A 23,891-nucleotide genomic window follows, 5' to 3' on the forward strand; every position below is an offset into this window, starting at 1 on the left:
ATAGTGAGAGGCTTTTACGAGCCTGCAACCAGCTATCTGCTGTGCGTTTAAAAGGGGAATGTGAAACTCTGCTAAGTAAAGGAACTTGCCAGCGCAAGTTAGGAAGGATATGAATAAACAATATATCTTCTCCTGCTCCCTGAACATTCCCACAGAACTGACCACTGGTGGAAAAACAAGGTGGCCTCTGGAGGAACTCTGAGAAAGAAGGAAGGAGCAGAAAATGTTTGATTCTCCTGCTTACGTCAGCATGGGCAGAAATCAAACAGTTCAGGCAAGTGAAAAGGCTTTGCTTGGAGACTTCCTGGGATCACAAGGGAGCTGAAGTCCATTTCCCTGCCACTTCTAAGAGACCGCCTGGGGCTAGGGACAAGGGGAACACCCCTTCGAAGACATACCTGCAGTGATGGAAGCCAATCGGACGTAGTCAAAGCCCCTCACAAAGGGTTCGTAAGGGGAACTCTCCATGACGTTCATGCCTAAGGAAGACAGAAATCGATGTCACTGGAGGAAAATACCACTGCAGAAAGAAACAGCTCAGAACAATTTACAATTGTAAAAACAAGGCGGGTCTGGAAAATATACACCTCAAGTGTCAAAAGCCAGGGGAGAAAGAGGCATGTCTTCGGCGTTCTCCAAAAGCTGTACAGTGAGGGCACCAGATGCATCTCTGTAGGGAGGGAGTTTCACAGTTTAGGAGCCACCACAGGGAAGACCCTGTCCCACCCTGAACCTCTGAGGGGGGAGGAGCTACCAGGAGGGCCCCCTGCCAATCTCAGCACCCAAGGTGGTCTGATGGGAAGGAGGTGGTCTTTCAGATATTTGGGTCCTGAGTTGTATAGGGCTTTGTGAGGTATTGGACCCGGAAATGAGCAGTGCAGCTGTTTTAAAGCAGGTTATATGAGATGTCTATAGAACCCCAACCAGCAATCTGGCTGCTGCATTTTGGAGCGGTTGAAGTCATCTTTAAGGACAGCCCCCAAGTCATCTCTGTCCAAAAGGAGCCGTAACTGGTGAAAAGGGCAGTGGAAAAATGGGATGGTTATAGAAGATATGTTCAAAAATACAATAATAGTTTTGACTCCGTGCTAGCATTCGAGTGATAAAGGAACTAAAAGGAGATGGACAACAATTAAGGATTTATTATGTTTTCAGAATGTATTGGAAAATTTATTTAGAAAGGTTTATTGTTTTGTGTACATTCGATTGTAAGATAAAATATATGCAAAGGGACTTGACAGGAAGTCAAAGTTGAAGAAAAGATTTTAGAAGATAAAAGGGGAAAAATATTTACTTTCATTATTATCATTTTGTGTGTGGGTGTGTGGGTACATATGTGTGTTTTTGTGTGGAATGTTTGGGAGGAAATAAGAAAGTAAATAACAAATAACAAATAACAAACTAAATATTGATGTATGTAATTTTTATTTCTTAATTATATTTAGTGGTAGTATGGTTGTATTGTTTTTTGTAACATAAAATCATTCAATTAAAATTTTTTTAAAAAAGAAAAGAAAAAGGCAACTCCTTGTCATGGAGGCCACCTGAACCCCCCGAGACAGTGTTGAATCCAGGAGACCCCCTGCTCCTTCCATGGGAATGCAACCTCCCCACCTCCCAGGCATGAAAACCTGGGATGCATAACACCTCTTCCTTTTGAGGAATAGGGCTCAGTTTGTTGGCGCACACCAAAAACATCACAGCCCCCATGCACTCAACCGCCTCTTCTGATTCAGATGGAGCAGAGCGACCGAGCTGGGAGTCAACTTCACATCACTCCAAATCTGATCACAGATCTCAGAGGCTTCACATAAATGCAAAACGGCATTGGGGACAAGGTGGAACCCTGTGGACACTGAAGGACACCTCCCATGGTGATGAACAGTTGCCTCCCATGACTCCTTTCTGGAAATGGACCTGGAGGTAGGAGTGGAACCATCGAGGTGGAGAGCCTCCAACCCACTCCTTCCATGTGACATATCTTAAGGGCTGTTACATGGAAGAGGGAGCATGCTTGTTCTCTCCTGCTCTGGAGGGTAGAACTCGAACCATTAACTTCAAGAAAGGAGATTCTGACTAAATATCTGGAAAAACTTTCTGACAGTAAGAGCTGTTCAGCAGCGGAACAGACTCTCACAAGAGGTGGTGGGTTCTCCTTCCTTGGATATTTTTAAGCAGAGGGTGGATCAGCCATGGACACTTTAGCTGAGATTCCTGTATTGCAGCGGGTTGGACTAGATGACTGTTGGGTCCTGTTATGTACTGAGTTGAATAGGATCCAAACTGCAGCAGTCTGATTGGTCCTAGAACAATAGGATCCAAAATGCAGCAGTCTGATTGGTCCTAGAACAATAGGATTCAGAATGCAGCAGTCTGATTGGTCCTAGAACAATGCAGCAGTATGATTGGTTGGCAGGAACCACCCAATCCTGCTCCAGATAGAAGTGAATCCACAACCTGATTGGCTTACAGTAGAATTCCGGAATTAGCCAATCATGTGCAGCCCATTGTGTACATAATGTATATAAAGCAGATACTGTGAGGGGACTTCCATTCATTCCTCCTCACCACTATGAGCTGAATAAAGAGCATGAAATCACTTTGCGACTCTGAGTATATTTCAGGTCCCTTCCAACTCTCAGATTCTGCGATCTTCACTGAGATGCCCCAGAAGGAAACTGTGGTCAACAGTACTGAAAGCCATGGAGAGATTAAGGCGAATGAGAGGCAACTTTAATGTGAGTTCTGCAGCCTCCCAGATGCTTCCTTATATCATGGAACGTTGAAACCTTGACGATGTCTTCAGTTATTCAGTTATTTGACAGTCTCCCCATTGAACTTTCCTTTATAGAAGCAATGTGCAGGTTTGGGTGGAATTGATCAATGTAGGACATCACCTTGCCAACAAAGGTCCGTATAGTTAAAGCTATGGTTTTCCCAGTGGTGATGCATGGAAGTGAGAGCTGGACCATAAAGAAGGCTGATCGCCGAAGAATTGATGCTTTTGAATTATGGTGCTGGAGGAGACTCTTGAGAGTCGCATGGACTGCAAGAAGATCAAACCTATCCATTCTTAAGGAAATCAGCCCTGAGTGCTCACTGGAAGGACAGATCCTGAAGCTGAGGATCCAATACTTTGGCCACCTCATAAGAAGACTCGACTCCCTGGAAAAGACCCTGATGTTGGGAAAGATGGAGGGCACAAGGAGAAGGGGATGACAGAGGACGAGATGGTTGGACAATGTTCTTGAAGCTACCAGCATTAGTTTGACCAAACTGCGGGAGGAAGTGGAAGACAGGAGTGCCTGGCGTGCTCTGGTCCATGGAGTCACGAAGAGTCGGACACGACTAAACAACAACAACACTAGACTGAAAACTATGGAGCGACCTGGTCTGAATAGAGATATTGGATTCTTGTCTCATTGCATGTTGTTGTTTAGTCATTTAGTCGTGTCTGACTCTTCGTGACCCCATGGACCAGAGCACGCCAGGCACTTCTGTCTTCTACTGCCTCCCGCATATTGCTAAATGTTATTGCATATGCTAAAGCTATTTTTGGTCATCTGCATACTATCCCTTGCTTTTTTCTGTAGTCGTTAACAGTTGTCAACAGGTTTACCATACCCATTGAGTCAATCACCCATCTCCTACTAGACACGACTAAATGACTAAACAACAACAACAACAACAGTCTTACTACAAATTAATGCAACTCTTAACGCTAGAACTTGTTGACCTCCAATGAACCTGAATCCTGGAAGATTCAGGGGAGGTAAAAGAAAGTCCTTCAGAGTGGGACGGAGTGAAGGAATACATGAAAAACATATGGTTCCGGAATTATTAATAGAGAATGGGTAAAACATGCAGGGGTAAGCAAGAAAATAATAACAGAATCAATTGAATAATTATTAAATTATAACAACACAACAAGATGGAAGAAGTAAAATAGTGAGATCACACATGGGTGAAGGGAAGTAGGGGGTATATGGGAACCTATAATATAATTTATAATATAATTTGTTAATTGCATTGTATTTACATATAACAAAGGGAAGCCTAGAACAATTAGATATATTTTAATTTAGGTAATATATGTAATAGGCTTATGTTAGAAAATGAATATGGATTTTGATTTTGATGTTTGTATTTTTTTTTTTTGTTTTGAAATAAAAATTGAAAAACAGAAAAAAAGACAAAGTCCTTCTTCACGCAGCACAGAGTTAAACTGTGGAACTCCCTGTCACAGCAGGCAGTGATGGCCACTGAAGTGCAGGTGGGGTCCCACGAGGCAAGACACAGCGATAACAGCAAGAACTTTATTGAACTAACAGAACTAGACAACAGGGGCAAAGCAACTGCTTATATACATTTCTGAAGGCCTGGGCCACTCCCACTCCCAACGTGATTGGCTGTCTAAATTTCCAAGCTGCGAATCATAACTCAAGAGTTTAAGGGCCAATGGGCAGAGACCTACCGTATTTTTCGCTCTATAACACGCACCCCACCATAGCACGCACGTAGTTTTTAGAGGAGGAAAATCCGTAGGCATGCCACCCGTAGGCATTTCCTCCATAACACGCACAGACATTTCCCCTTACTTTCTAGGAGGAAAAAAGTGAGTGTTATGGTGCAAAAAATACGGTAAATCCTGAAATGTTCTGTGATTGGATATCATGTATCGAATCGGGACATAGGGGCTGAGAATCCTTAGTCCAGACTGAAGCTCAGCAAATAGAGACATCTGAATACCTAACAACCACCAGTGTCCAGGCGATCCTTAAGGCATCCAACTGATGTTAGACGAACGGAGCTTTCTGGACAGTCTTCAAAGGCAGCCCCACGTAACCTACATTGCAGTAGTCTAACCTGAAGGTCATCTGAACATGGGTCCAGGCTACCTCCACCCAGTAGGGGTTACAGCCTGCACACCAGGCTTGCCAGGGAAATGAGGTCTGAGAGGCTCCTCAGTGGGGAATCTGCATGTGTCTTTTTTTTTATAAAAAAAAGCCTTATTGTTGGATTGATTTCACAGCTTTCTCTTTGATAATTTTCCATGAGAGTGCTTCTTCAGCCTTCTATTTTATCTCTCCCCTCTCACAAAACCAGGGGGCAGAGCTATTTTGAACAATAAGCAATTTACCATCCTCTGTTTTCCGAAGCAGTAAAAATTGTGCAGTTCCTTAAAAAATATATTAAAAAAAACTGGGGGAAAGGAGGAGGGGGGGGGGAATCTATAATTGCTCAAATAAATGCATATTGCTGGAGTACGCTACCGCCATAGCGAGGAGAAAAGATATGCGGAAAGCAGGGAGAAACTCAGCATGGTTGTAAATCAACATGCTTTTAATGGTTATATCAACAAATCACTATGCACATTTCCTTGGGGGTGGGAGCCGGGTGGTTGGGAAACTGAGGCACCCATGGGGAAAAACGGATTAAAATCAATGATTGCAAATGAAGGCTTTCTGCTTGGTGATCTAAATAATGACGGCTGGGGTTGGTTTCAATCAATTCTCCCTGCCCAGCAGCTGATTCCTTGGTACTCCCATTCGCCTCTTGCCACTGGGACAGCCTCAACGCTGCTCAGTTTCCCCCGAAACTCAATTCCCTCCGACCATTTCTGCAAGGAGCTCAAACTGGCGCAGACAGTTCTGTCCCCTCTCCTTTCTATCCTCAGGGAGGTTGGGCTGAGAGTGAGTGACTGGCCCAAGGTCGCCCAGCAATCTTCATGGCTGAGTGGGGATTTGAACCCTGGTTTCCCAGCCCCTAGTCCAGCGCTCTAACCATTAGGCAACACTGTCCCTCTTGTAGTCCAGGGACAGGGAGCATATGGTTCACTGGATGTTGTGGGACTTCCGACACTCATCAGCCCCAGGCCAGCAGAGCTAATGGTCAGGGATGGTGGAAATTGTAGTGCAAGGGGTGGGGAACTTCTGCCCCAAATGTGGGCCTCCCCCAGGTCTCTCTTTGACTGTTCCTTGGATACCTGCAGAAGCCACACCCCTTCCATAGGCCACACCCCTCTTTTGCCCTGCCCCAAACCCTCACCAAATGATTGAGCAATCGGAGACTGCGCCTGTGCGCAGCCAAGCTCTCCTCTGCTCTTTTCATGCCTCTTCTGGTCCTGGGAGACCAGTGGGGAGGGGAGCTTGTTGCAGCAGGAGGGGGAGACACCTGTGACTCTTCACCAGCCAGGTTCAGCTCTGCCTCTTGGCCTCCCCCCCGCCCCCATGTCAGCTTGCTTGGATGAAGAGGGTGGTACATAGAACCCTCTGGACAAACATAGCCTACTGTACAAAGGTACGAAATGTAACCTGTAACCCACTCTTACCTCTGGCCCTGTGCATTGTGGGCATACAGCCCCTAAAAGGTTGCCCAGGAGGGAATGTGGCCCCCGATCTGAAGATGGCTCCCTTCCTTTACCCTCAGATCCACACCATATATTTAAAGTGCATCCATCGCACATGTCAGAAGTGAGCCGGTAGTAAATCACACTGTTCAGAGCTGGAGTTAACTCTTTATTAGCAAGAACTTCGCAGACTTGGCTGAGTGCCAGGCCTAATGAGCACAGTAGGTCTTGACCCAGTAGGTCTTGCCCTATGGATCAGTTGCTGAGATGGAAGGTCGCTGCCTCCCCACAGCCATCTAAGTTTGCTCCTCTCCAGGGTTTCCCCCAAGCAATCGGAGACTGTGCTTGCCTGCAGCCAACCAACCTCTCCTCTGCCCTTTTCATGCCTCTTCTGGTTCTGGGAGACCAGTGGGGGGAGCCTGTCGCAGCAGGAGGGGGACTCTGCACCAGTCAGACTCATCTCTGCCTCTCTCCTCTCCTGCTTCAGCCTCTGCCTCTGATTTTGGACTGCTCTCTGCCACAGACTCTCCCAGCTCACCAAGCCCCGTTGCTCTTTCAGCTTCTGACACCTCCTCTTCTCAGTCTTCTCCCTCTGACCATTCATCATTGCCCCACCACCACCCTTGGCTCTGAGCCTTTTCCCTTGGTGGTTCCCTAGCTGGTTCCCTCCCACCATTCCTCTGCATCCAACCAGTCCATGACCGCACATTTCATAGAACTGTAGATTTGGAAGGGACCTGCAAAGGTCCTCTAGACTAACCCCTTGTGATGCATGTGGTTTCCCCCAAAAAATCCTGGGAACCGTAGCTCTGTGAGGGGGCGGGAAGCTACAGTTCCCAGGATACATTGATGGAAGGATACGTTGTGCTTTAAATGTGCGTTAAATGTGCTTTAAACGTCTAGTATGGATCTGTCCTTCACTGCTTTGCTGACCTTGCTGCGGGTTCGCTCGCTCGGCTGGTCGCTCAACTCGCAGCCTTAAAGTCTCCCCACCCTGACTTCACCCCCTTCCATCTCCTTCCGTTTACTTCATTGGACGGCGCATGTGCCCACATCCATTTGTGCCTCTGCGCCTTTGCAATCCACGCACACACACCACAACATCTTCTCCTTGTGGGCTGCCCTTTGTAGTGGAGCTGTGCGATAATGACACACAAGCCTGGCAGATAACTCCCCGCAGAAGACATCAAGCTAATTATATTCAATCAGTCGCTCCCCCTTTCATCTGCTCCAAGGACCGTAAAATGTGCCAGTGTAGCCACTCATCTCACTGGGTGTTATGGAGGTAAATAGTTTTTTCAGCAAGTTTTTAATATACGAAAAACAAAATAGCCTGGTGTGTGCGTTTTGACATTTATATGGTCTGCAGAAGCAGTTTACATAAGCTGCGGCGATCCTGAGAGCCAGGAGGGGTCTACTCTGCAGGAAGGGAACCAAAAAATCCCCGCAGATTTGCATGCATTTGTCCTCCTATAATTATTTACCTCTGTTGCTAGCCGTGGGGGAGGGCCACTCACTGAAAATGATTGGCGGCAGGCTGGGGCCAGACAAAAGATAGTCTTTTCTTTACACCTGTAATTCTCGGATTGAATTATCTGCTGTAAGATTCAGCAATGGCTTCTGGATTCGAGGGCTTCCCAAAAGTTGGTGAAGTCTATCTGCAGCTGGTAGGGATGTGGTTGGCGCTGTGGGTTAAACCACTGAGCCTAGGACTTGCCGATCAGAAGTTTGGCGGTTCGAATCCCCGTGACGGGGTGAGCTCCCGTTGCTCAGTCCCTGCTCCTGCCAACCTAGCAGTTCGAAAGCACGTCAAAGTGCAAGCAGATAAATAGGTACCACTCCGGCAGGAAGGTAAACGGCATTTCTGTGCGCTGCTCTGGTTCGCCAGAAGCAGCTTAGTCATGCTGGCCACATGACCCGGAAGTTGTACGCCGGCTCCCTCGGCCAGTAAAGCGAGATGAGCGCTGCAACCCCAGAGTTGGCACGACTGGACCTAATGGTCAGGGGTCCCTGTACTTTTTACCTTTATCTGCAGCTGTTAGCAACAAGATGCGCACAGACAGTTCACCTTTTGGAACAGGGATAGGAAACCCTTTCCCTCAGCCTGCAGGATGCCTTACCTCCTGGACAAAGTCCCTGGGAACCATGTGCCAGGGGCAGCTGGAGACAGAAACCAAAATGGACACAGTACTGGCAATTCCCCACTTGCATACAAACACACATGCACACAGCTCTGGTCTGGGAACCTGGAAGTGGAACCCAGGAGTGGGAAGCACCCTAGAGAATCCTTGTTACTCATGAGGAGACCCTCCCCAGAGCCAAAGAGGATGTATGGGGAAGGTCTCCTCATGAGCTGAAGGCTCAGTGGGGCTTGGTTGAGGCTGCCCAGTTGATACATGGGGAAGTGACTGCTGAGATACCTCACACACCAGCTGTTAGGCGGGGAGGCTGAGCAGCCTCAACAAAGACCCCCTGTCCCTCTGGCTTGCGAGGGCCCAGGCTATCTGAAAGGCTGTATTCCCTCATATGAACCTGCCTGGGCTTTGAGATCTTCAGGGGAAGCCCTTCTTTTGGTCCCACCACCCCCACCGGCACGGTCGGTAGGGACTCAGGAGAGGACCTTCTTGGTGGTGGCTCCCAGACAAGTTTGGCTCTTCCTCCTTAGAGAATCCAGACTGGCTCCCTCCTTGTTGCCCTTCCATCGGCAGCTGAAGACCTTGTTCCAGCAGGCTTCTGGGAACTGACTGCTTTTAATGGAAGGGCTGGTAATTATTTGTATGTTTTAAACACACACACACACACACACACACACACACACAGAGTAAAGGAAAAGGTACCCCTGACCGTTAGGTCCAGTCACAGATGACTCTGGGGTTGCGGTGCTCATCTCGCTCTTTAGGCCGAGGGAGCCGGAGTTTGTCCGCAGACAGCTTCCGGGTCATGTGGCCAGCATGACCAAGCCGCTTCTGGCAAAACCAGAGCAGCACACGGAAACACGTTTACCTTCCCGCCTTAGCGGTACCTATTTATCTACTTGCACTTTGACGTGCTTTTGAACTGCTACGTTGGCAGGAGCAGGGACCGAGCAACGGGAGCTCACCCCATCGCAGGGATTCGAACCACCGACCTTCTGATCGGGAAGCCCTAGGCTCTGTGGTTTAGACCACAGCGCCACTCGCTTCCCCTAATATATATATATATATATATGTATGTATAGTTTTCATTTGATCAATGATTACTTTTTAAATTACTGTTTTGTCTATGTTTTTAGTGATTCTTGTTTATATCTGTAAGCCACCTTGAATTCCATCAGAGAAAAGGTGGGGTATAAATAAATTAAAAATAGTAATAGTAATAGGGTTGCCAAATTTCAAAAAGTGGAAATATGGACACAGAAGTTTGCAAAATCACACACACACACACACACACAGTTTTTGAGCTTTTTTTGGGGGGGGGGGGATTTGCCAAAATATAGACTTCTGACAAGGGTTGCCTTACACCCGGATTTTCCCAGACATTTCAGCCCTTTTCATCTGGGCCCTGCTTCCAAATGCCACATTCCGGCTATGTGCGGGAGATTCAGGGTGTTTGGCAACCCTCAACAGTAAAACAACAAAAACAACAACAACAACAGGGATGGAGGCATAATTAGAGGAAAACAGCAGTTTTAAACAACAGCTGACGTTTGAGCAAAGCAGGGATGGGGAGACCTTGAGGGGGTTGTTGTTTTAAAAATGTAAACCACCTCATTTTTAACAAGGAGAAATAGCACCGCAACATAACATTTCATAGGAAACTGCAGGATGGACGTGGCTTGTGCCTGATGTTGTGTACCCGCCACTTCCCAAAAGAGCTTTGGGATCATGCTGGATGCAAAGGGACTGGGAGGGTGCGCGCAGCCTCAGTCCAAAGGGGAAGACCCCCTCCCCCCAATATGCATCCTCTTGCTTGGATGAGGACAATTGCCTATGTAACGACGGCGGACACTTTTTGTCCTCAGACAATTTCACTGGCGCTTGCAAATGTGCGGGTTCCCGAAATGCAATCTTTGCTTTTATTCGGCGTTGAGTAAATAATACGCTCCACAAATTCCCAGGACAAGGGCTTTGATAATTGATTGTATAAATGGCTTCTTGGAAGCCTTTACGGCCTCTGGAGGGCTCGCGCCTGTGAAAGACGAGGCTTTGCAAACAAGCTGGCATTGTCTTGGCTCCCTTCCTCTGATACTCATCCATCAATCCTACGTTTGGGGGACAAGGCGGAGGGCAATTTCTAAGAGAAACAAGTCCTGGAGACCCAGTTCTCATGCCGGAGAAAGATTGGGAGGAATCGCAGGAGGCCAAAGCGGAGCCGACTGCAGAATCGTTTTTAATAAGAGATGCCGTCAAAAGGGGGATGCGCTAGGATGCCAGAAGAAAGGGCATCTTGGCGGATATTATTTTTTGTTGCCATCAGGTTGCAGGTCCACGTTGGGGGGAGGAATCTGGCATCAGTCTCTCAGAACTGCTCTCGGCTTCATTCGACCACCATGAATCACGTTTGCTGGGCTGCGCCGCTGTTTTCCCAGTCCAGGGAGACCAGATTGGCTGCAGTGTCCTGCCGTGTGTCTGCCCACCGATTGCCTTTCAAGCTTCAAGGCTTTGCGATGGGGTCGTGTTGGTGCTGTTGCAGCGAACATGATGGGGGCAAGAAGCTCAGTGGTTGGTCAAGCGCTCTGTACACAAAGTCACCTCCTGCGTCTGACCTCCGGGTAGGACTGGGAAAGGCTCTCCGCCTGAAACCTTGGAGAGCTGCTGCTAGCCAGAGTAGGCAATGCTAGAGAAGATGGACTGTTGGTCTGACTGTATAAGGCTGCTTCCTATGTATTCCTAACTCATTATGACAGCCCCCATAGGCAAGGTCTCTGCAGCCACAGCATGTGCTGTGATTCTCTAGTGGTTTGACTGCACCCTCGGAGGTGCACTCCATTGTCTCTTGAGACAGACGGATGTCAACAAATAGCCAAGGAGAGTCCCCAAATGCAGGCAGCTGTGTGTGTGGTTTTGTGTGTGTGTGTGTGTGTGTGTGTGTGTGTGTGTGTGTGTGTGTATGGAAGTAATATGCCTCTTGTCTTTGTCCATGGAGTTTTCTTGGCAGGGATACTGGAGTGGCTTGCCAGTTCCTGCTCCAGGGGGATCACGTTTGGTCAAAACTCTCCACTATGACTTGTCCATCTTGGGTGGCCCTGCATGGCATAGCTCATAGCTTCTCTGAGTTACTCAAGCCCCTTCACCATGGCATGGCAAGGCAGTGATCCATGAAGGAGATAATTTTTGAATTATGGTGCTGGAGGAGACTCTTGAGAATCCCATGGACTGCAAGAAGATCAAACCTCTCCATTTTTAAGGAAATCAGCCCTGAGTGCTCACTGGAAGGACAGATCCTGAAGCTGAGGCTCCAAGACTTTGGCCACCTCATGAGAAGAGAAGGCTCCCTGGAAAAGACCCTGATGTTGGGAAAGATGGAGGGCACAAGAAGAAGGGGACGACGGAGGACGAGATGGTGGGACAGTGTTCTCGAAGCTACGAACATGAGTTTGACCAAACTGCGGGAGGCAGTGGAAGACAGGAGTGCCTGGCGTGCTCTGGTCCAGGGGGTCATGAAGAGTCAGACACAACTAAACGACTAAACAACAACAACATGTGTGGAAGTAATAGTACCGGGGCGGAGGAAGGAGGGTGTGTTGGGGGCAGTTTGCCCCTGGTGTCACCACTGAGGGGGGGTGACAAAATGCTGGGCGGCGCTCACCACAGGGCCTGCAGCATCCCTGAGCCACACGTCTCTCCTGGGAGTGACGTGGTGGCTTGGGCACCCGCAGGCTCCGCACTGCCCCAAACGGTCCGCCCACCACCTCCCTCTCAGCTGTAGGGCAGCTGAGTGGGAAGAGGCAGGCAGTCTCCTCAGAGGCCCCATGGAGCCGCCCAATTGGCTTGCTCTGCTGCTGAATAGTACCCTTCTAGTTTGCCCTGGCCAGACCCCATCTGGATTCCTGTGTTCAGTTATGAGCACCGTGATTTAAGGATGATATTGACAAGTTGGAACATGCGCAGAAGAGGGAGTCTGGAAGCCAAGCCTTATGAGGAACTGTTGAGGGAACTGGGGATGCTTAGCTTGGAGAAGAGAAGACAGAGAGGTGATAGCCGTCTTCAAATATCTGAAGATGGAAAATGTAGCATGCTTGTTTTCTCCTGCTCCATAGCTTAGGACACAAAGCAATGGATTCAAGTTACAAGGAAGCAGACTAAACATCGGGATGAACTTTCTGACAGTAAGAGCTGTTCAACGGTGGAATGGACTCCCTTGAAACACCATGGACTCTACTTCATTGGAGCATTTTAAGCAGACTTTGGAGGGCCATCAGTCAGGGATTCTTCAGCTGAGATTTCTTCATTGCAGAGGGTTGGACTAGATGAACCTTAGGATTCCCTCCAATGCCACAATTCTATGATTCTAAGAACCAAGAGAAGTTGGGAAGGCTGTCCTCTAAGCACCTGAGACTGGCATGCTCACTGATGTTTTTGAGGGCAGTTTTCCCTTTCACCTTAAAATAATAATAAAAATTATGCACTGTGTCTGTGTGCAAAGTGAGAAGACTTCACTTGTAAAAAGCACCAACAACGGACAGCTCTCAGTAGCAAGAGAGAGAGAGTCTCCGCTGCTTCCTGCACTCGCAGGAACGTCCAGCCAAAAACATCATGGGGCTTTCAGAAACTGCTGGCACCTGAGTGAACTGCAGGATTCAGTCCACCAGAGAACTGATTTCTAGAAGGGCAGCCACAAAACCCATCAGCCCCCACAAAAGCACAACAATGACAACACAACCTGCCGCCCCCATCTATGAGAGTCCCACCAACATTTTCTCTCTTTTTTGCTGATTTTCAAACACAATTTCTTTTCTCCTTAATTGATGGAGAATAGTTAGAGGGGGAAACGCACCACAGAGCACATTTTTGATGCAGTACCTGCTCAGAGTCTGGCAATCCAACTCTTTTCACATGTTGGGCGATGTTTGGGTGCCAAAGACGGGTCTTTCTACCACCTAAGCAATCTTCCTCTCTCTCTCCCTCTCCCTCTCTTTCTCTCTCCGCCTCCCTCACATCGTAATTCATCCCCACTTTTTTCTTTCGCGGCCTCCCTACCTTTTCTTCCAGCCCCCAGTGGTGTTTTATTAATCCATCTATTTCCCAGCCTACGCTTGGGTGCCCTTGTTTTACTCCCGGTTTAATTTCCACGGAGCATAAAACACTCAGAGCCTTGACAAGGCAAGAGTTATGACTCCCAGAGTTAACGCTTTTATGAGGTCCCTTTAAAAACTCAATACTTGCCAAAAATTAGTGGCTTGGAGGAATAAAAAACAGTCTAAGGCTGTAATGCTCTAATTATCACACTTAAGAGGCCATTATAACAATTTTTGTACATGGGTGCGCCCTCGCTGGTCACACCAGGAGCGGAAATCATAACACTGGGAAGGTAGAGTCAATCTTCTGTGAGTCCTGGTAGATGGACAAGGAAACTGAATATGTGGGTAGAAAATGAATATGTGGGGGCTCTGATTCTGTGCCCTCGTATTCCTGATCAGAAAACCAAGCCTTGCATAGATCCATGCAAGATGCTTTGCAAGCCCCAACTATCGGCTGATAGTCCGTGCAGGTACAAACCGGTCACCTGACCATGTCAGGCGATTAATAGATGGATGATCCCACCCACCAGTCAAACTTGGGCCATGGGAGATTGCGAATTTATGTGTCCCCACAACCCAGGGTTGTATGACCCACTCTGAGAAACCTTACTAGTTCTGTTGACATTGTGTCTGCTCATCTCTCTTTTTTTTTTTAAAAGGATATTTATTCCAATTTTAAGATTACAAAAAGAAAGAAAAAACCATACAAAAAAGAATAAAACATATTACAAAAAACAGACAATAAGAAAAACTCAACAAAAAATAGAAATACATTACAATAAAGTATAACAAAAATCAAATTAAACCTTTACAACCTTTTTCCCTTTTACTTATTTCCGTGACTTCCTCTCACCTCCCCGCTTTGTATTCTAGTTTAAATCGTATTTCCAGCAAATCCTTCTAACTTGCTTTTCATTTACTTATTTTAACATTCAATAATGTATTTAATCCTCCTCTATCCTCAGTTTCTACACTTCATTTTTACTTAATCCATTATACCATATCTGCCAAAACGGCCTAATGTTCTTTTCCAACCTCTTTCTAACATTCTTTTATATTGCAGTATTTTTGAAGATATATTTTAAATTTTTTCCAATCTTCTTCCATCGACCCTTCTCCCTGGTCTCGAATTCTGCCGGTCATCTCAGCCAGTTCCATATAGTCCATCACTTTCATCTGCCATTCTTCTCGGGTAGGCAATTCTTGTGTCTTCCAGTATTTCCCATGTGTCTGCTCATCTCAATGTTCCTTGGGTGTTTCTGTTGACCAGGAATGTCCAAATTCACTGTGAAGTTTCACTTTAGGTACACAGGTCAGTGGCATTCTCAATCCTGGGGTCTCGAGCTTTGCATAATCCCTGGGGAGTTTCTTCACCAGTTTCTGTGTCCCTAGTAGGACACCCCCTGTTGAGAAACTAGTGTCCCCCACAAACAGCCTGTAATGTGAGCTTTTTTGGGCGGGGGGGGGGCAAACTAGATATTGACAAACTGATGCCTCTTGTGTAGAGAAAGTATGTACTCTCCTTTCTCCTTATGTGATGGAACTCCTATTTGGGGACTTCCCTGGCTTTTTTCTGGCCCACGTAGGACCAGTCGAGATAGTTGGCCTTGGTGAAGATTTGACGTTTCCATCCCCAAAAAGTTTTTGCTTTGAGTTCCACTGAAATGAGGCTGCATTTTAATGTTGTATTTTCATCTTGTTTTTAAGTTGTATTTTAATCAATTGTTTTTATACCTGGTGTCAGCCGCCCTGAGCCCGGTCTTGGCTGGGGAGGGCGGGGTATAAATAAAATTTATTATTATTATTAACGAGAAGTTCTCCTCCCTCTTTCCAGTTATTAGAAGGGCTCACCTATGAGCCAAATTTAAGAGACATCCCAAGGAACGCAGAAGTCCTTCCAATCAGATCACGATGACTTGATCATTTGCCAAGGAAGTCCACCAAATCCACTAGGTGAACTGGAATCATGGCCATCAGATAAAGCAGAGGAAGGGGAACAGATACAAAATTATACACAGTCATCGCTGGAAATGGTGTGTCAATCCATCTCATGGAGGAGAGGGCTATCGATGGCTACTAGTCTAAGGCTACTAGATTTTTTTCAATGAATCCGGGGACACTTTCCAACTTCAGTAGGAATGATAGGATTTTGTACAGGGACTGATTTGTACATCCGGGGACTGTCCCCAGGAAATGGGGATATCTGGGAACCTTATACTAGCCACAATGGCTCTGTTTTGCCTCCACAGTCAGAAGCAGCGATGCCAGTGTGGTGTAGTGGTTAAGAGCGGTAGACTCCTAATCTGGTGAACCGGGTTCGCTTCCCCGCTCCTCCACATGCAGCTGCTGGGTGACCTTGGGCTAGTCACACTTCTCTGAAGTCTCTCAGCCTCACTCACCTCACAGAGTGTTTGTTGTGGGGGAGGAAGGGAAAGGAGATTGTGAGCCGCTTTGAGACTCCTTCAGGTAGTGATAAAGCAGAATATCAAATCCAAACTCTTCTTCTTCTTCTGAGTTTCAGCTGCTGGAAGCCCACAGGAGCAGAGAGGATTCTTATGCTGGGATCCTGCTTGCAGGTTTCCCCAAAGGCATCCAGCCGGCCACTATGAGAACAGTTCCTCCGTTCCTAAATGTGGGTGGATGGACTCTGAGTCTCCTCCATTCATCTGATGGCTCCTGAGCACCGCCGGTGCCCTCGGGTTTGCCCAGTCAGAAACTGCAGGAGGTTTCTCCTTCCCATCCGCCTCCTTCCTCCTCTTGCCCTCCCCATTTCCTGCCTCCTCCTCCGGCTTTGAAAGGCCCACACTGAGCTCGAAAAGGGCTTTGAAGTGTTGTCATGCCAACCAGCCACCACAAGATGTGTGGCCCAGAAATACCGGCGAAGGTCACTGAGAACAACATCAGACAACATCTGAAAAGCCAGGAGGGATGCGTTCCATTTGGAGACTCGCAACAATGGTTCCTCCGCCACCTCCCCTTTCAGCAGAAAAACTCTGCTGTGGTCTGAGGGGGTGTCAGACTGATGAATGATGGGGCCACCGTCCTCTACGGAATCCTTCGGTTTGTCTGCATATTTGTGGGGTGCTCTGCTGACGTTTCCCATTTGCCCCAAAGTTGCGGGGGGAGAAAGTCTTTATGAGAATAAAAGACTGATTATTTCAACACACAGGCTTTCATCTCCGTCACAGCTATGACAGCGAGCACCGCACAGCCACTGTGTTGATTTATTTAAAATCCTTGGCTCTGCTAATGTTTTTTTCCTTCTTCACCAAGGTACATAATAAACCAAAGATGGCAGGAGGGTTAGGCATACAGCAGTGGGCTTCAATAGACTCTTCTTGTCCAGCAAGGAAACCAGAATGGAAAAGGAAATGCTATTTTGCATGATGGGAAAGGATGCTTGCCGCAGACGTGCTTCTGCACGCTTTTGCAAAATTGTGCATGAACATTCTGTCGAAAACCAGGACATTGTAATCGTAGAATTGTAAAGTTCAAGAATCCAACCTGCTGAAATCCTATCAGGGGAGATGGGAGCCCAGTTTTGAGGAGGGCTTTCTGGAAAACTCCAGACTGCGAAGGACCATAGAGTTTTGCATGGAAATGTTCCCAGTTTCAATTCTTGTCATCTTCAGGCAGGGCTGGGACAGTTCTGTCGATTTCATATGCTAATTTATATGCATAGATACAAATTTGCCCTGAGGTATAGTTCAGGCAATGAATGGGGTTCCCAAGCTGGTACCTCCTAACACACCTCTGCATCCAGCCAGGCCTGGACACAGCCATAGAATCATAGAATTTTGGAGTTGGAAGGGACTTGTGAAGTCATCTGTCCCACCCTCTGCTCAATGTACCTTCTAAATGCACCCTTTGTGGCTTAGGGCCCTTGTATCTAAGGGACCGCCTCTCCTGGTCTCCCCGCAGAGGACCTTAAGGTCCATGAATAACCATAGTTTAGAGGTCCCGGGCCCTAAGGAAGTCAGACTATCCTCCACGAGGGCCAGGGCCTTTTCAGTGATGGCTCCGACCTGGTGGAATGCTCTGTCCCAGGAGACTAGGGCCCTTCAGGATTTAACCTCCTTCCGTCGGACCTGTAAGACAGAGCTATTCTGCCTGGCCTTTAATTTGAATTCAGCCTGATCTTTTATTTCCCTTCTCTTCCCTCCCCCTCCCCTTTTATGAATTTTGGTTCTGTTTGCATTGCAGTGAGAAGCTACCAGATCCATACTTTCTAAAACAATATGGAAAACCAAAATGCCCTGTTCTTTGAGATCCTCACTTCTCTGAATTTTGCAACGCAGTTCTCTGCTGCCACATAATATGTGCAGAAAGGCATATCTTAGGGGTGTGTGTGCACAAACACCAATACTTTAGTGAAAGTAACACACGCAGATACATGGAGGAGAGGGGTATCGATGGCTACTAGCCTCAATGTCTATGGTCTGCCTCCACAGTTGAAGGCAACGATGCTTCTGAACAGCAATTGCTGGAAGCCACAGGAGGGGAGAGCGATCTTGCGTTCGAATCCTGATTGTGCATATCCTACAGGCACCTGAGTGGGCCATTGGCTTGATGCAACAGACTCTTCTTATGTTCTTATTATATAGGGGGGAAACTACCTGCAAAAAGGACTCCATGTACACTAGGCAAAATAGCATTAAAGATTGCCGATGGATTTTCACGGGGAGCTTGAAAAGGAATTCGCAAACTGAACTGAAGATTGGAAAAACAAGGAACAGAGAGAAGCAGATCCGTCTGTCCCTAGAGTCCACACACTGGGCAGATCTCCTTTTCTGGACTGTGGGAGGCGTGGAGGTGACAGGGCCCTGCTGCCAGGATCGTGACCTTCCACCCCTCCACTCGTAGAGAAGGACATCTGTGAGGGCCTCTTTGCTCAGTGGCAAAGTGACACAGAAGGGAGATATCATGGAGAGCTGGGAGGGAGCCAGAAGGGGAATAAATGTCTGAATAAATGCCAAGAGCAGCCTCTTGTTTAATAGCATGCGTTTAATTAGCCTGTGTGCTTGTTTAATTTGTTATTTGACACTTCAAACGCAGAGGAGATCAATGGTGACAAACTCTCTGTTGAGGGCAGCAGAGTCGGAACGGAAGTGAGATCAGGGGGAAACGGCTCCCTTTGGTCAGGATCCAAAGCACCTCGGTAATGGATGGAACATCAATCGTGCAGCCCACTTCTCACACCAAAGTAGCACCACGGGGTACGGCCACATGACCTGCATGTAATTGGTGCTTTCCTGTGTCGCCAAGGCAATGAGTAGCTAACTACGAGGAAGTAGATTTCACCAGGGGCTGCAACCTGACAGCGTACAGGCAAGCCTACCCAGATATTTAGAAAGTTTAGTAAAGGTAAAGGGGCCCCTGACCATTAGGTCCAGTCGTGGCCGACTCTGGGGTTGCGGCGCTCATCTCGCTTTATTGGCCGAGGGAGCCAGCGTACATCTTCCGGGTCATGTGGCCAGCAGGACTAAGCCGCTTCTGGTGATGCTCGGAAGCAGTGATGCTTCTGAATACCAGTTGCTGGAAATCACAACTGGACTCTTGTGCTTGGATCCTGCTTGCGGGTTTCCTGCTGGCATCTGGTGGACCACTGTGAGAACAGGATACTGGGCTAGATGGGCTGTTGGCCTGATCCAGAAGGCTCTCCTTAGGTTCTTACCTCTCTAAAATAGGTTGTTGTTTTTTAGTTGCTTGGCCCGTTTAGCAGAGTATAACCTGCAACCACTGTTGGTGCCTTTCTTTCTTTTTTTTTTTAAAAGTTATTTATTAAGATTTTCAAAATATTACAAAAGAAAAAAAAGAAAAAAGAAAAATACAAAATAAAAATAGTTAAAAACAATTCAGTCTTTCAATCACTTATCTTTCATTTGCTTATTTCCCGGACCTCCTCACGCCTCCCTTTTCTGTATTCCAATTCAGTTTGTTAGTTCAGCAAATCCCTCCCCTCTTTGTTTATCCTAATCTTCAATCTTAAAGTATTGTAACATTAGATTTTTACCTATTAATAGTCCATTTTTTCATATTCCCTTATAACATTACAGCTAGAAACCACTTAGTTTCTATCCAACATCATTCTAACATTCATTAATTTTACAATATTTCTGTAAATAGTCTTTAAACTTTTTCCAATCTTCTTCCACCGACTCTTCTCCCCGGTCTCGGATTCTGCCAGTCATTTCTGCCAGTTCCATATAGTCCATCCACTGTTGGTGCCTTTCCAGGGTTTCTTGCTGAGTTCTCTTTGAACCCTAGCTGGAAATGTCATTGGGGATTGAATTTTGAACTCTGCAGATGCAATGTGGGTCCTCTGCAACTGAGCTATGGCCCTTTCCTCTCTCTCTCTCTGTGACAAATGCTTAACTGCCTGGAAAGCAGGATAAAAATCTAGTTAATAAACAGATTTTAAAAATGGCGTTTGGTCTGCTCCAGGCCAACGGAGGGGTTAAGGATGTCAGAGTGTTCGTATGAAAATGGAAACGAGAGTGGAAAAGGCCGGTGTTTGCTTGCTTGTCCCATGTCCACAACGGAAATCAATCCAGGGAACACAATCGGTATTCTCCGCTGGCTGTTGCAAACATTGTGCAATTGATCAAGTTGCCCCCATCCATTTGCACTGCGTTTCCTTTGCACTGAAGTGAGCGGGGCGGAATAAGGAAAACGGTGAGGAAATTATGCCATGTACGTAATGCGCAGTGTTTAAATTACGTAATGCCCGGGACTGGCAGGGCTCAGACGAGTGGTTGGGGAAGTTATCAGGGCCGGACATTGATCCAGGGGAAGGGAGGGGAGGCCACAATTTATGGAGTTTCGCATCTCCTACGAGGCCGGTGTCAGAGCTGGAAGATGGGGAGCAGGAGTGTGCATTGCTACAATAGTCCAGCTGTGAGCGCAAGCCCAGAGAGTGGAGCCAACTACTTGCCCACCAGAAACATGTGTGTGCATGTTTATTGGGCCTCAGGAGCTACCGTAAGTTTGTGCTTTGTCAATAAAGAATTAAGCTACTGGCCATTTGTCCTCCTTGGGATGGATGCATAATGACAATTGCTATTGTATTTATTTACACCCTGCCTTTTCCCCAGACCGGGCCTACTCAAGGTAGCATACACAAATTAAAGCAACACAGATAGAATACAGAAAGCTGAAAACATATAACAGTCATTGAAAAGCAATTAAACTTGCAGAATTAAAGCGTATAGTCATACCTCTTGTTACATTCGGTTCAGGTTACGTCTTTTCAGGTTGCGTCCTGCAGCAACCCAGAAATACCGGAAAGGGTTACTTCCGGGTTTCACCACTCGCGCATGCGCAGAGGCTCAAAATGATGTCATGCACATGTGCAGAAGCCGTGAATCGCGACCCGCGTACGCGGAGACGCGGGTTGCGTTCTGCTCATGTTGCGAACGGGGCTCCGGAACGGATCCCGTTCGCAACCAGAGGTACCACTGTATAACTATTCTTAGTCATGTAATGTTGCCATGGCAGACAGTGATATGAATGATGTCATTTTTGGCAGAAGGTGAACCGCAGCTGCATGCAAACAGGGCTGTACAGAAATTGATGCCTTCTTGTGCGCCCAGGATAGAGGTTTTTGAGTCCACTGCTCCCTTGACCAACTACATTCTTTCTGCAGCACCCTGCGGGGCTTAGCAGCCAAGTTATGTCACCCCTTGCTTGTGGAACTGGCAGCATCTCCCGCTTTTTCAAACATGCTCCCTTGTAGAGTGTTCCCTCAGCCTCCTCTCCTCTGCCCTCTCCTTGGGAGTCCTCCGGGCAGCTGCTGCGGCCGCCCCTGGTCTCTGAGCTGTCCCCCTCCACCCCAAAGAGAGGTGCCTCCCACAGGCACCATTCTCACCTGTGGAGCTTGTAGCCAGGGCTACTGCCTCGCCAGAGTGGTGCATGCTCTGGTTATCTCTTGCTTGGACTACTGCAATGTGCTCTGTGTGGGGCTACCTTTGAAGGTGACCCGGAAACTACAACTAATCCAGAACGTGGCAGCTAGACTGGTGACTGGGAGCAGCTGCCGAGACCACATAACACCGGTCCTGAGAGATCTGCATTGGCTCCCAGTATGTTTCTGAGCACAATTCAAAGTGTTGGTGCTGACCTTTAAAGCCCTAAATGGCCTCGGTCCTGTATACCTGAAGGAGTGTCTCCACCCCCATCATTCTGCCTGGACGCTGAGGTCCAGCTCCGAGGGCCTTCTGGCGGTTCCCTCATTGCGAGAAGCAACGTTACAGGGAACCAGGCAGAGGGCATTCTCGGTAGCGGCGCCCGCGCTGTGGAACGCCCTCCCACCAGATGTCAAAGAGAAAAACAACTACCAGACTTTTAGAAGAAAGCTGAAGGCAGCCCTGTTTAGGGAAACTTTTAATGTTTAATAGACTATTGTATTTTAATATTCTGTTGGAAGCCACCCAGAGCGGCTGGGGAAACCCAGCCAGATGGGCGGGGTATAAATAATAAATTATTATAATATTATTATTATAAATAGCTTTGCAAGCATTTGGGAGGCAGAGAGGTGAGAGGGCATCAGAGGAAGGGAGGGAAGGAAAGAGGGACAGAGGCTGGTGTTGCCTGTGGCACCCCTGACCATCATTCAAGGCACCCCAGGGTGCCCCAGCACTGGTTGAAAACCATTGGCCTGGGAGGTGTCTTGCTTGCCTCAGCCCCATTAATTCTGGGTGAGGTTTCCTTGCTGATGTCTCTTCCTCTGAGGAAGCCAGGAAGAAAGGCCGCCATTTCCCTCCAGCGCTTATTATGCGATACGATAATCTTTATTGTCATTGTCCCGTACAGAACAACGAAATTGAAAAATCTACATCAGACATTCAAAAACCAACAAGCCTGCTATCCCAGCTATCCCAGCCTGGTTAGCCCCTAAAAACTCTGATACCCCATAATTAAATGCAACATACTCCCATAGAGACTACCTTAAAGGTAAAGGGACCCCTAACCATTAGGTCCAGTCGTGGCAGACTCTGGGGTTGCAGCGCTCCTCTCGCTTTATTGGCCGAGGGAACTGGCGTACAGCTTCTGGGTCATGTGGCCAGCATGACTAAGCCGCTACTGGCAAACCAGAGCAGTGCATGGAAACACTGTTTACCTTCCCGCTGGAGCGATACCTATTTATCTACTTGCACTTTGACGTGCTTTCGAACAGCTAGGTTGGCAGGAGCAGGGACCGAGGAACGGGAGCTCACCCTGTCGCGGGGATTCGAACCACCGACCTTCTGATCAGCAAGTACTAGGCTCTGTGGTTTAACTCACAGCACCACCCGCGTCCCTAGAGACTACCTTACACTGCGTTTAAAACCAAAATCGCATTTGGATAGAAACTGTTTCTCAGGCGGCTAGTCCTAGTCTTCATAACCCTGTACCTTCTTCCAGAAGGCAGAAGCTGAAAGAGATCATTTCCGGGGTGCGCACTATCCTGCACTATCTCTGCAGCTTTCCTATAGCACCTGGAAGCATAGATTTGGTCCAAGGTGGGAAGAGTGCACCCAATTATTCTCTCCGCAGTCTTTACATCCCTGGACAGCATTATTTTTCCCCTGACCGTGCAGCTCCCAAACCACACACACAGGCCATAAGTTAATACACTCTCAACAGTACAATGGTAGAATGCCATCAACAGGTCCTTTGAGAGATTATTTTTCCGGAGGATTCTCAGAAAATACAACCTCTGCTGTGCTCTCTTCATCAGGTCTTTACTGTTTTCTCCCCAGGTGGGATTCCTCCCCACTCTCCTTTGCCCCCAAACGGCCCGCTTCTTCCCCAAGCTCCCTGCTACGCCACGTAGCCCTGCCGACTCACCTTCCATCAAGGTGTGGTGGATGCTCCAGTAGACGCTGAGACAGTGCTTCTCCTTCTTCATGCCCCGTTTGCACTTGCAGCCGTAGAGTTGGCTGGACAGAAGGGCTGTCACCGTGTTCTGACACTGGCTCTTAGCATCCGGACCCAGCTTGTTGGCACCGTTGCCGGCGATGCATTGACGGAGGGTTCGGAATTTGGAGCTGCAGCTGGGGTCATTGGTGCAGGATTCGCCAGCCTGCAGGCAGTCCCGGGCCGAGCTGACCACATCAGTCATCCCTTCTGGAGGAGAACAAGAGAGCAGGATGAGAACGTCCCCAAACTGGACCTGTCTTAGAGAGGTAAGAACGTAAGAATAGATTGCAGGGTCAGGCCAATGGCCCATTGAGCAAAGCATCCAGTTCTCACAGGGGCTAACTAGATGCCTGTGGGGAAACCCAGAAGCAGGATGTGACCCCAGGAGCAACCCCCTGGCAGAATCTCGTCCTACACTTGTGT

The 23,891-nt window shown here is 47.7% G+C and overlaps 1 protein-coding gene across 2 annotated transcripts in view; it reads right to left on the reverse strand.

Moving 5' to 3' along the window:
* GFRA4 (GDNF family receptor alpha 4) overlaps nt 1–23,891 on the reverse strand; it is a 136,061-nt gene that overhangs the window by 17,630 nt on the left and 94,540 nt on the right. Inside the window, exons 2-3 of one of the 2 annotated variants that reach the window (XM_081020977.1) lie at nt 23,397–23,672; nt 399–479 (exon numbers count right to left, since the gene is read on the reverse strand). In XM_081020977.1, the coding sequence (XP_080877103.1) occupies nt 399–479; nt 23,397–23,672 (357 nt within the window). Of the gene's footprint in view, nt 1–398; nt 480–23,396; nt 23,676–23,891 lie in introns of both variants that reach the window. The other variant, XM_081020976.1, reaches the window with a different exon arrangement.

The sequence above is a fragment of the Podarcis pityusensis genome (genome assembly GCF_964106645.2).
Source record: "Podarcis pityusensis genome assembly, chromosome: 9".
NCBI classification, from domain to species: domain Eukaryota; kingdom Metazoa; phylum Chordata; class Lepidosauria; order Squamata; family Lacertidae; genus Podarcis; species Podarcis pityusensis.